This window comes from Colletotrichum siamense (assembly GCF_013390195.1).
Source record: "Colletotrichum siamense strain Cg363 chromosome Unknown KSG_Cg363_contig03, whole genome shotgun sequence".
Lineage (NCBI taxonomy): Eukaryota > Fungi > Ascomycota > Sordariomycetes > Glomerellales > Glomerellaceae > Colletotrichum > Colletotrichum siamense.
The window spans coordinates 976,737-989,388 of NW_023501016.1; the positions used below are offsets into that span (position 1 = coordinate 976,737).

General features: G+C 52.3%; 4 protein-coding genes across 4 annotated transcripts; 2 read left to right on the forward strand and 2 right to left on the reverse strand.

Moving 5' to 3' along the window:
- Positions 1 to 2,243: 2,243 nt before the first annotated feature.
- Positions 2,244 to 4,601, forward strand: ustP-4 (Peptidase S41 family protein ustP; the record flags this gene model as incomplete). The annotated part of the gene is made up of 4 exons (XM_036636106.1): positions 2,244 to 2,511; positions 2,569 to 2,847; positions 2,904 to 3,105; positions 3,155 to 4,601. 4 exons carry the CDS (start codon positions 2,244 to 2,246, stop codon positions 4,599 to 4,601), a joined length of 2,196 nt encoding a protein of 731 aa, XP_036498323.1.
- A 2,133-nt stretch (positions 4,602 to 6,734) lies between these two features.
- abn-ts (Intracellular endo-alpha-(1->5)-L-arabinanase) lies at positions 6,735 to 7,691 on the forward strand (the record flags this gene model as incomplete). Its single annotated transcript, XM_036636107.1, has 1 exon — positions 6,735 to 7,691. One exon carries the CDS (start codon positions 6,735 to 6,737, stop codon positions 7,689 to 7,691), a length of 957 nt encoding a protein of 318 aa, XP_036498334.1.
- A 412-nt stretch (positions 7,692 to 8,103) lies between these two features.
- Positions 8,104 to 8,654, reverse strand: CGCS363_v004259 (uncharacterized protein; the record flags this gene model as incomplete). Its single annotated transcript, XM_036636108.1, has 2 exons — positions 8,104 to 8,518; positions 8,590 to 8,654. 2 exons carry the CDS (start codon positions 8,652 to 8,654, stop codon positions 8,104 to 8,106), a joined length of 480 nt encoding a protein of 159 aa, XP_036498333.1.
- Positions 8,655 to 10,192: 1,538 nt separating this feature from the next.
- On the reverse strand, positions 10,193 to 12,124 carry smyd2-a (N-lysine methyltransferase SMYD2-A; the record flags this gene model as incomplete). The annotated part of the gene is made up of 1 exon (XM_036636109.1): positions 10,193 to 12,124. The coding sequence occupies one exon, from the start codon at positions 12,122 to 12,124 to the stop codon at positions 10,193 to 10,195; it is 1,932 nt and encodes a 643-aa protein (XP_036497532.1).
- Positions 12,125 to 12,652: the final 528 nt, after the last annotated feature.

The following is a 12,652-nucleotide window of genomic DNA, read 5'->3' on the forward strand; positions in this document are numbered from 1 at the left end:
GGCTGTGAAAAGCAAGTATCAGTATACAACGACTTCATGTTGAAAGATAAAGATGGTGGAGATGATAGCATGTAAGTCTGAGCCTTGTCATATGGTTGGTTGGTTTACGGTACTTATGCTTCAAAACCAGCCCATTATACCATGACGAACGCATCCTTCTTGGGATAGATCCGTGGGAGCCCAATGTGCTAGAAAGGGTCCCCAACAAAGGACCCCTGCTTACGGTTGTACTCGCGCTCTTCGGCCGAAAGTCCTTCTTGGACACTAGGTTGTCCAACTCTTCAACGTTTGTGAACCTAAACGTCACATCAAACACCACGGCTTCTTCCACTTGCATATATCTCAACCCCCTCGGACTCTTACTTGAAGACGAGGGATACAAATCACAAGAAATATTATGCACCACAAGCGCAGACATCAGCAACGAGCCCAGATTGAAATACAACATGTCAAAATGGTTCTCTAGCTTTTTCTATTTCCAGGATGACGCAAAAAATGTTAGAGGGACGATCAAAAACATCTTCACTCGTGCTGCATTTATAGCGAACCAGGCCTGGCTCCAACACCAAACGAATGGAAACTCCGTGGAGGTCAACCGTGACCAAGGCTTGGACACCGTAATCCCTTCTATGTCACTGGCCGGGATGATCACGATCAGCATTTTGTTGGCAGTGCACCTGGTTGCGTTGTCTCTGTTTGCAGCGTATGCGGCACGAAGGTCTGATTTGGTAGACACGAAACTGGATGCGTGGGCTATGATGAAGATTGGAGCTAGCCATGCTAGTCACGTAGTCCTGAGCAAACACCAGAGAGCAGAGGATGTTACGTATTTGGATCGTTTGTCGGGTAGGCTTGGCCGCTCGAGGGTAGATGATGATCGGAATGAGACAACTAGGCTGCAAAACTAATGAAGGTTACTATGGATTATATGCTGCAGCAACGGCGCAGACACTTCTGGCGGGCTACCTGGGGTGAAAGTGCTACTGTACTGGTCCTATAATCCTTATTATATCGAGACCGCGTATTTTTCCTATGGTAGAGCGACTAATTTTCCTGTGGCTATACTCTACCTCACCGGCGTCGTCGTCGCTTCTATCGTCGCTGTCGTTGCCGTCGTCGTCGTTATCACCTTCGTCGCTACTATCGTCGTCGATAACGTGGGAACACTTAAGGACACAGAAAATACAGCCGTGCAGTCACAGGAAAATTAGGTGGTCTCATTATATCAACATTGACCATTGTGTCATTCCGTGTACCTATTGTATCAAGTGTACTGTGAAATGCAATGAGCCTCAACAGCTCTTGGGTGTTATGACTTTCAATGAATAACCTTGCCCAATGATGGGAGACAACGGGCGCTCGAGGTTAGGTAGCTGTTGATGGGTCTTGAGTAACACAGTGGTAGTCGGTGGCCAACGCAGTAAAGAGAATGAGGACCTCCTATGAGTGAGGACTAAATCTGTTAGTGCAAACACGAATCATGATTTGGGCAATCTCAGGCCGCAAAGCCCCTCATCAATAATCTCTGCTCACCACCTGCCAATTGAGAATTCTTTGGGAAGTCCTATCCGTGAGATTCGAGTCTGCAGGTTCGGTTGACGGGCCGAGGCATCTCAACCCACAAGCCGCATGCTGGCACACGCGGGCATCGGGAAGGGGATCTTTTGTTCGCGCCGGGGTTCAGCGGCCAATCACTCCCCACTTCTCTTATCGCGCGGTGATCACGTCAAGAGCCAACAATATTACCAGAAATAACGGCAAAAAGAAATCTCATATCACGGACCTAGAACGGCATTAGAAGTCCGTCGGCCGCCTCCAACATGCAGTACCGGCAGCTCAACAGCCGACATATCCGTGATAATCCTGACCTTAGCTCCAACAAAGGTGCACTCTGGAGATGAGAGTCGCTCGTATGCAGGCCAAGCGCCAGGGGCGGCCCCAGTCTGGGGGTGACCTTGCACATCGACCTGCCAAGTGAAGCTAGCGGCTCATGTGGTGTCGACAAAACAAGCTCATGCGATTGGGATGAACGCCCACTTAACGCACGATGGCAGGCGATGGTGACATCGGGAGCACTGGAGACGACCACGGCTCAGTCCTGAAGGAAAGTGGATGACGACGACAAGATGGAGAACGGCTGAGAGACATAAGAACGCGGGACTGTCGCGTCGTCCAGTGAGCAAGAGGTCAGCTTCCTCCGGTAGCCCTGATCGATAGCCAAGTTGTTCTGAGCCGACTTTAAGATGCGAAGCTCCTTTGTTGCCGCGCCAGCTTTGCTGGGCAGTGTTGCTGCTCTTTCCAACTCGACGACCACCGCATCGGTGCCTTCGTCGACTGAGCCTTGTGCTGCTGTCAGCGCTGCTTGGGCTTCTCAGCAGGCTGCTGCACCCACAGTCACGCCGACTGTGCCCGCTCAGCTGGCTTATGACTGTCTGAACTCAGTTCCCCTTGGGAAGCAGGAGGCCATTGACTTGGTCGACTCAATCGTGCCTTACCTCGAATGGCAGAGCGGTGAGCTCCGATCCCGGCATGTGTGATCGGTTCAGGAGAGTGCTGACTGTTGTGGAGACGCTACATACAAGGCCGATCCCCCTGCCGACTATGACTTCCCGGCCTATGACATGTTCGCTGCCTTGGAGAAGGTCCGAAGCAACCTCGAAGCCGACGTTTACACCAGCGAGTACGCTTTCCAATCTGCTCTGTACAATGAAGTCTTTGGACCTGGGCATGATGGTCACTTCGTGTACTATCCGGACCTCTTGACTGCTGTTTTCGAGTGGACCCGCGAGCGAGCGCTCGTCTCCATTAGCGAGGATGGCTCATCCCTGCCAGTAATTAAGATCTATGGTAAGATAAGCTCGAGCCTCCCCTTTTTCGTCAGTGCATTTCTAACTCAATTTCAGAGGAGGTTGTTTCGTCCCCAGAAACTGCTTCTGAGGTTAAGCTTATCAACGGCATTGATGCCGCTACATACCTCGACGAGACCATCAACAAGGCGAACTGGAACCGTGACGCTGATTCCGCGTACAACTCCGTCTTCTTCGAGCAGTCTCTGTATGCCACAACCGGTGGAAAGGGATACTTCAGCTCAGGCGGTCGCATTCGGTAAGTTTAAGCTTCACGCGTAAACTACCATCTCAACTAACACGAGCAGTTATGTCTACCAGGGCGCCAACACCACGATTACATTCGCCAACGGCACGGAAGTCACCTTCGAGAACCACGCGACTGTCAAGAAAGCTTTGACTGGAGTCGTTGACGGGCCATCTTTCTATGCAAAGTTCTGCAACCCGCTGAGCCCTGCTGTCGACGCTCCATCAAGCACAACCCCATCCACTGGCTCTGGCTCCAGCGACCTTCTCCCGGGATACCCTTCCCCCATTGTCACCACTCCCGATGGCATCGTTTCTGGATACTACCTGGAAGGCGAAGGCCTTGATGACGTTGCTGTCATTGTTCTCACTGCCTTTGAGAGCGAGAGCCCCGCGGAGTTCCAGGCCGCCGCTCGCGACTTCTACACGGCCGCTCTCGCCGCCGGCAAGACTAAGCTCGTGATCGACTTCCAGCAGAACGGCGGTGGCTACATTCTCCAGGGCTACGACTTCTTCCGCCAGCTCTTCCCCCACACTGTCCAGGAGGGCAACTCCCGCTGGAAGGAGAATGATGGCTTCAACGCTGCGGCTGAAATCGTTTCTCGGATCTCCAACGAGCCCAATGCCACCAACAACGCCAACATTGACCTGGTCACCAGCTACTCTGAGTCCTGGTTCAACTGGCGCTACGACTACAACATCTCCAACGAAGGCTTCAGCTCGTTCGAGGACAAGTTTGACCCCCAGGTGTTCCAGAACACGTCGTACACCAACCTCATGCGCTGGAACCTGAACGACCCTCTGACGACGGTCAACGCCACCTTCGGTCTGGGCATCGAAATTACTGGCTACGGCAACCTGACCAACGTTGCACAGCCTTTCGAGGCTGACAACATCATCATCCTGTACGACGGTGTCTGCGCCTCAACTTGCACTATCGCCTCCGAGTTCCTTCGCATCCACGGTGGTGTCAAGTCAATCGCCATGGGTGGTCGCCCCAAGGAAGGCGGAATTGAGGGCGTCGGTGGTATCAAGGGCTCCCAGGTCCTCGACTGGAGCTCTATCTACGGCTTCTCCACCGACCTCCTCCCCTACGCCACCACCGACAAGCAGAAGGCTGCTTTCGCCACCTACAGTGATCTCCCTCTGAACCGCAGCTTGGCCGCTGCTGTCAACGTCCGTGACCAGATTCTGAGAGACAACGTCGAGGATGGCATCCCTGCGCAATTCGTGAAGGAGATCACTGACTGCCGTCTGTACTGGACTCTGCCGATGGTCAACGACGTCACCGAGGTCTGGAAGGCGGCCGCCAACGCTGCCTTCAATGGCGCCAAGTGTGCCTACGGTGGCATTGAGAAGAGGGATGTCAGCGAGGAAGCCGCGGTTAGACGCAGAAACTACCTTGCGGCTGCTGCTCTGCACTCTCGTGGTACTGTATCTCGCCGCGCCTTGCCACCTACGAATGAGCGCTCGTGGCAGGACAAGTATGTGCAGAAGGCTATTGAGTAGAGTTTTTGCACTTAACCAAGTAAATAGTTCTATACTTCTGAAATGTTAATATTGCCTCATGACAATCAAACTTAAACCTTGAGTTCTCTCAAATCGCTTGTAAAGGTCACACCTTGACGTTCGAATCCGTTAACAACATGTGAATGACCCACCCACTGGAGGCATCTCCGAAATGGCAAGGGCTTAGGTTAAAAGAGTCATAGATCTCGACAGAATCATGGAAAACCTCGACCACACCAGAACAAGCTACGTATTGCCCAGCTTTAGCACCGTCGACAGAGCAATACCGACCTCGTATCAACACTCGCTCTTCGCTGATTACTCACCAGTCACGGAAAATGCCAGGCAAGTTCACCTACTTTTCGAAGCTTCCAGCTGAGATACGATTAGAAATATGGAAATTCGCCATCCGACCCTCTCGTGCCGGTGTGCAGTTCTTTGGTATCTGTTACAATAAATACTACGCCAAACCCGTCGATTGTCAACCGGCATACGCGTTTTTCGAAGATGATACGTATGTTCTTGCCGCCCCAAGTTTTCTATCAATCCCTTCGTGGCTGGAAGGCAATGAATCTGATTACGCACTCGATGCAGGGCTCTGGACTGCTTGTAAAGAATCAAGAGAAGTCGTCAAACGGCACTACAAGATCGAGATCTGCAAGCAGGAGAGACTTAAGCTACTTCAATCAAAAGGTTTAAGCTCTCCCGGATTTGAACATTTACGCGTGTCTAGACTCGGACACTGTCGACTCGAGAACGAAGACATGTCGTTTCTGGTTTATCCACTTCAAGATCTTATCTGTTTTCACATCACAGACAAACAATACATTGGTTCAGGACTTTATGCCGATGACGTGCGCCATTATCGGCCCTACGAATTGCCTTTCTGGGCCGCAGTGGCGGGCCATAATGATGTTGTTCCGCAGATTGCATTTGAATACGACGCCCCATGGCAGTTTGACAACCGAATAAGGAATGTTGTATTCTTGCAGGAGGCAGGCGGCAGGCGGCAGTCGAGCCTGCTTTCTTCATGCGTTGAGGGATGCTGCACATCTATATCGGCCTATGAGACTATTTCTCATTGATCGTGGGATAGCTGACCAGGTGGACATTGAGAACTTGACTCATTGCGAGTTCGAAACCGATGAAAAGAGGTACTACAGAGTGACCTCGAGCGATATTACTCATTCGCAGCAGGGTAGGAATGCCCTGGACTTTGTGGAGTCTGTCAAAAGCTTTTGGAGCTACGATGATTACGACGCGAGCAACTTCAACCCGGGTGATACCGATATCGATGAAGATGATTATCAAGGCAACATGTTGTCCTACTTGTGTCATGATGTTCAGGTGCTCACAGCTGTTGCTAAGTAGGACAGGTAAACAGCGACATCACAGTAAGAGGCGAAATCAGATTACATGAAGCCGACTTCACAAAGAACATGGGAAACTCGTTGGAGACGGAAGAACAAATTCTTGGCGAACACCTCAGCAAGATTTTGGACGGAATAGAGAATACTGGTATATCCCACCACCCACACAGCAGAGTGCCCCTGAAAATCTAAGATTGGTAAAAAGCCGAAGAAAACACTCAATTACATCCCATGCACACAACTTTGCCTTGGATTTGACAGTGGCCATCACATATCCATCCATGTCAACGACTAGCTCCATAGGTCACTGTCAAGTTTCGATTCGTGGAAGAAGCAGTCACGCGGCTCGTTCCTTCCTAATCCGGTACCGGCCTTGGCTGCTTGCCAAGATGTCACATCCCGCTCTCACTGCCGTGATATCTGAATGGCGCGCTTCTCTCCCCACGAAACGGAACCAGAGTCTCCGTTGTGAGTAATTCTTCCGTGGGGCGCTTCGTGGGCAAGATGACCGCGTATGTTGCGCATAGCGCGCGTGGCAGCCATACGGAAAATAAGAGTACCGTGACAACAGAGATACAAAAAGACGATGTTTCGACGGCTATTTGCCATTTTTGTTTCAACCCCAGGCGATCAATTCCTTCTTTACCTTGTTCCTTGACCCACGTTGCTGGTCTCTCAGGCGTCGAAGTAGCGAGTCCTTGAGAAATCAGCCACTTCAGAGCTACCACGAAGATCGGCGAAGGACCCCACAACTCTATTCAAGATGTTGCCCATGTGGAAGCAGCTGATCGGCAGCTTCCTTGCTGTCGTTTCCATAGCCCCGGGTGCTAATGCAGCATACCCCAACCCGGGCGCGGTCTCTGGCAGCATCAATGTCCACGACCCAAGTGTTGTCAAGACTAGCAGCGGCACATATCTCATGGCCCACACCGGAACGAACATCGCGCTCAAGACTTCCACCGATCGCACTGTCTGGCGCGATGCCGGCGCTGCGTTCCCGAATGGCGCATCGTGGACGACGGCTTACACGGGCGGCGACACCAACCTTTGGGCCCCAGACATCTCCTACCGCAACGGACAGTACTACATGTACTACTCCGCCTCGACGTTCGGATCTCAGAAGTCCGCCATTTTCCTGGCGACGAGCAGCACGGGCGCGTCAGGATCGTGGACCAACCAAGGTCTAGTGATTGAATCATCAAGCTCCGTCGACTACAACGCCATCGACCCCAACCTCTACGTGGACCCGTCAGGAAACTGGTGGTTGTCCTTCGGCTCTTTCTGGACGGGCATCAAGATGATCTCCATCAACCCGAGCACCGGAAAGCGCTCCGGCACGAACCTCGTCTCTCTTGCCCGCCGCACCGTTGCTGACGGCGCCATCGAAGCACCCTTCATTACTCGCCACGGAAACTATTACTACCTGTGGGTGTCTTTCGACAGATGCTGCAACGGTGCTGCCAGCACTTATCGCACCATGGTCGGTCGGTCCACCAGCGTGACGGGTCCTTATGTCGACAAGAGTGGTGTGCAAATGATGAACGGTGGTGGAACTGAGGTGATGGCTACTCATGGCTCGATCTATGGTCCTGGCCATCCTGCCGTCTTCACAGACACGGATGCTGATGTGTTTGTTTACCACTACTACAACAGTGCAAACGCCGCGCTCTTGGGAATCAACCTCATTCGCTATGATTCGGATTGGCCCGTTATTTACTGAGGGGATAGTGATCGTTGGCAGGGGCTTGGGATATTGTGGCTGGGTCTTGGGTTCATGTACATACTTACCATCTCAATGGCATATTCTTTTAGCATCCAAACATAGCATGAGTCCCGGTGAGTGTTGCATCAGTATTGGATGGGCCAGGAGACTAGTCTAGGATGCGAAGATGTCTTCCCACTCATACCATGGCTATTTCTCAAATTGAGAGCACCCTTAGTAAGTCTTCGTCTTTCTTTCGGGTTGAGATGTTAACAGGCGTGTCAATTGTGCATGCTCCATGTTGCTGAAGTCAATATCGTGTCCCGGATGATACCAATTCCCGACAGGATGTGAGTGATCAAATACGCTGATGCTTGAATTTGTACAGGAAATGAACTCTGCTAACAATACACAAACACGAAAGGGGTATTCAATCCAGTCTTCTCCACCACAGCTCTCCACGGTTGCCACCATCTCTTTGCGACGCAATAAGGAGAACCTTGCCGTCTTCAAACAATGTGTAGTTGCGTCTCGCCTCGGTGCCAACCATGGAAGGGATGTTGGCAACGGTCAACGGGCCGTGGATGACTTGACCGGTTGTGAGAGTGGCGGGGAAGGCGTCGCTGATACGCATAACGCCTGCGTATCCAATCGAGTGTCTGCCGACCTGAGCCCAATCCGCGTCGGTTTGGCTGTCTTCGTAAGGGAATGTGAGGTTGGCCGGGCGGTCTTCGGGGTCGGTCGATGTAATGGTGGCTGTTACGTAGCCGGACTTGCTGTATGTGAGGATGCCGACAGGGTTGGAACCGTAGACACGGTCCTCGACGGGAACGCCATTGCTAGTCCTGTACAAGTCTAGTGTGAGCCAAACTGTCGGTATCCAGGCGGGAGCCGGCAGCTAGCTGAGCTGACTTACGCAGAGGTGTTGAGGAGGGTGTAAGTTCCTGCCAGGACGGCAATGATTTCGGTGGCGTTGACCATCTTGAAGTTGACAGGTATGTGATTAATGAGAGACTTCTGAAGAGCAAACAGCTTTCAAGACTGAGTCGAAACTAGGTTTAAGCTCAGGACGCGGATGAACGAGAGACAGATAAAGGTATGACTAGCTACATGATTCGGAGCGAAGACCGGCCGTTCAGCAGCTTTTAAGTCAGGTTCATTCCCAAAGTTCCCTCCAGCAAGGTCCCATCTTCCGCAATCCAACCGCGCGGGTGTGCCCTGATGCCTGACTGGGTAAACTGCACAGCCCTACGTGATAGGTCGGGGCATCTGAAGGTTGTCAATCCGGAAGGTGGCTCAAGGACCACCCAAGAAAGTCTAATATGAAGAATCACGCACGCAAGAGCGAACGGCATGGGTTCCGGGGTGGGCTCGCTTATGCCAAGCAATTAAACTCGCGGCAGCGCCCTGGGACCACCCTCGTCAGGGACGCTGAAAAGGCTCAAAGAGGGCTGCCACTCCGTCGCCTGTCATCGCGACAACCCGTTAATCTGGTAAGGGCCACTGACTCGGTTGCACTCGTTTAACGGCTTTTCACCGAGATGAGTGGCGAGAATCCATGGTCTGAGCGTCCATTGCTGTTCCGGCTTGTTCTCGGAACGAAGACTTGGAAAAAATGCGCATCGAAACAACTTTGTTTCGTCCAAAGGTTGCGTTTTCTTGGCTTTAAAAGGCTGTGTAAGTCTTAAAACATGGAGAAAAAGGGGAGAACTGGATGATTTTGTCTTGGCAACCCTCTTGGCGTACGGGCGAGTCCATTGCGAAGTTCTTGGCAAAATGGAATGGTTACGGGTGAATGTGGGGGATTCGTGCGGGGTACATAACGGTCTTGTTGCTCTGAAGAATTGTGGATTCGAGTCTCGGTGATATTTTTTGAGGCCGGCGCGGCCGTTCAGGGTCACGATGGCAGCCGAACATGGGTATATGCCCGAAGCGACGCCTCGGAGGAACGGATGAACCGGAGCCTGCCAAGTCTATATACTGGAGTCTAGACCCCTAGCCACCTGCCATGTTGAACCCTTATTTATATCCATGAAGGATGGGAAGATAGAGTGGTATTTCGAGACTTTAAGTCTTGGCTTGCTGACAGCATTGATCACAGCAGCAATGCCCACGATGCTAGTTGCACCTGCCATCCGGGGCCTAGGCTTCAACCGAAAGATTCGGAGAAGCTCGGCTTCTGCAGCTAGCATACTGTAAGGCTGAACAAGTGATCCATAATCCGGACAGTATCCGAGATATCGCGCAAAAAGGCCGCGCGGCTGACTTCTAACTTGAGGTTTTCTGGCTGCTTGCGGAGCAAGTACCCGCCAGTCCCATGACTGCCTGAAGAAAACTTTCTCATCTTGGTCTTTGATGGTTTAGTCAACAATGCGGGAAGATCACAAACACGCAAGCCATGACCCTCCGAGATCTCCGCTGGGAATAACCAATACTCATTCCCGATTCAATGCCAATCATCAACCTTCGCACTGGAGAAATCTCGTTACTCGGCTTTAACTTCTTCGATTTATTGCCATCTACTGGGCTGCTCTAGCAAGCCAATCCCGGATACCCGCCGATGCCGGACGAGACAGCCCCTTGAACTTCTCATCAGCATAGGTCTCGTCGATCGCGGTGGCGAGACGTTGAGCCTTCAGAACCGTCAGACGCTTGTTGTTAGACGGGTGCGTCTTGCTAATGAAGTCATTTGCCTCGGCCACCAGCTCGTTCCTCTTCTTCCTCACAGCAGGTTCATCAGTCTTCTCGGCCGCGCAAAGGGCGCAGCCACACTCGAAGCCCCAGGTAGTCATCAACGCCGCTTGCCTAGCTTCGTAGTCGCCGGACTCGTCGTAGCTGTGGAAGATTTCTTCGCCCTTCTTGATCTTTCGGAGGGACCGGATCACCATGAGGTCGCCGACGAACTCTCGCTTGGCGTTGGGGACGCAAGAGTGGTTGATGTAAGCGGCTCGGACCCAGAGACCGGTGCTCGGCTTCGAGACACCCCCGAGATGCGAATCATCCGCGCCGAAGGCGTTGCGGCAGACAATATCGTGTATCCTGAAGACGTCCACAACCGGGCCTTCTTCGGTCTCGGTCTTTGCCTTGGCGTCTCCGGTGTAGTCGCCGTAAAGATCCATGACCTTTGCGATGCGAGAAGGGTTGTTCAGGAGGTTCTGGGCGATGACCTTGGTGAGGCCAATGGGTGATACCCTGATCTTCTTATCCCGCACGTCGTAGGTCATTCCTGTCAGAGCGTCGCTCTCGTGGCCCCATACAACGGAGGACGCCTTCTCAACCATGATGACTGCGCCATTTCCAATGTCGCGTGATGCGAAAAGACCACGTCCGCGTCCCTTGCTGTCCTTGACCACCGTCTTGCCGTTGAATGTGGCCGCATCAGCTCGCGGAGCAGCGCGAGAAAGACTCGCCTTAATCTTCGCAAAGTCGTGGCCGCCCTCCGTTTGCTCTTTGAGACGGAGAGCCAGTCTCTTGAGGTTCGCCTTTGCGCCCTTATCTTCAGGAGCAAGCTCTAGTTGCTTCTCGAAGAAGCCCTTTGCTTGTTCATACTCTCCCAGGTTGTACGCTCCAGTCCCGGCACGGAAGTAAGCCTTGCTGTCGAGCTCCTTGGACCGCTCGTCGTCCTTTCCAATAAGAGAAGCCTTGGCGTCCGCGATGGCTTCATCGTTTCGCTTGAGCAAAAGGTTCACATGCGCGCGGTTGCGGGCAATATCTCTGGCCAGGTCTGCGGTCTTCTCCGCATCCTTCTTAGCAAACTCCAGGCCCTGGGTATATCTTGCACGAGCCAGGCCAAGCTTCTTCTTCCCGAGAGCCTCATTGCCCAAGTCCTTGCACTTCTTAGCCATGTCTTCGGCTGATTTCTTGTCCGCTCCTGGTGCTTCATCCACGATGGGGACGAGATCCGAAGGATGGTCAATCCGGATAGTAGCCTCACCCTCCTCGGTGAGAGTAAAAAATGGCTCCTTGATCTCGAAAGTCTTTGCCGACTCAAGGATCTCCTCGCCGTGCATCGTCTTGTGAAGACAGATTTCCAACCTCTCCGTCTCCTTGGCCTCCTCGTCTTGCACCATAGTCCATGATCGGGCGGCGTGCGTGACCACTGGAGCTGCACGCTTGACAATGAGTCGGCGGCCTGTGTGATGAGTTTCCATTTTGAGATCGGCAAGAGTCATTGGCTCCAAGTCTCGCAATGAGACTGCACATGGCGGGTATGTCTGTCCGACGCCAAGGGCAGGGAGCGTGTCTTGTCCACCGGATCCCGTCATGTTGCCCATGTCCTGCATGAGGGAGGCACCGGTAGCCTGGCTGATGGCGCCATGAGCATCTCTCGGCTCCCGGGGTTGACCGGCCTGCTTGGATCGGTTTTCTAGGTTGTTCTGGACGGTGGTCCGGATCCGCTCCGCCTCCTGCTCAGTCAGGTGGACTGTGTTCGGGTTATTCCCGGATGCCATGATGGGAAAACAAAACTCGATCTCGATCGAAAAAGAAGACAATACAGGGAGCTATCAGTCACCCAATGCGTATTGCCTGGAGGCGAGGCTGACTTGAGGATCAAATAGACGTGAAAAGGTTTGAGGGGAATATGCATGTAGGTTCCGCAGTATCTCAAAATTCCAGTGTGCGAAATCTTTGCTGAGGTACGCGGTACTTGCTCGAATGTGCCCACAAGATGTCGTCATTAGTATGTGTACACGGTGCAATCTGCGCAGCGCACGTAGGACGCCCACTTTGAAGTTTGGTTAGATACGTCTAGTTCTCCGACAAGAACTCTGGTTCCTGTTTCCGGCTAATTAAGCTCTTCTCATTGGTCATTTTACAATTTCCAAACAATAAGAATGTTAGCTTGGAAATCAAGCTTGACGATCAGTCATTTAGCATGAGAGATTTTGTATTTACAATTTAACCCTTACAAAGACAAGGAATAGTGTTTGGCTCGAGTACACTTTGCACTGTATACAACAAAGACCCATGCGAATTCT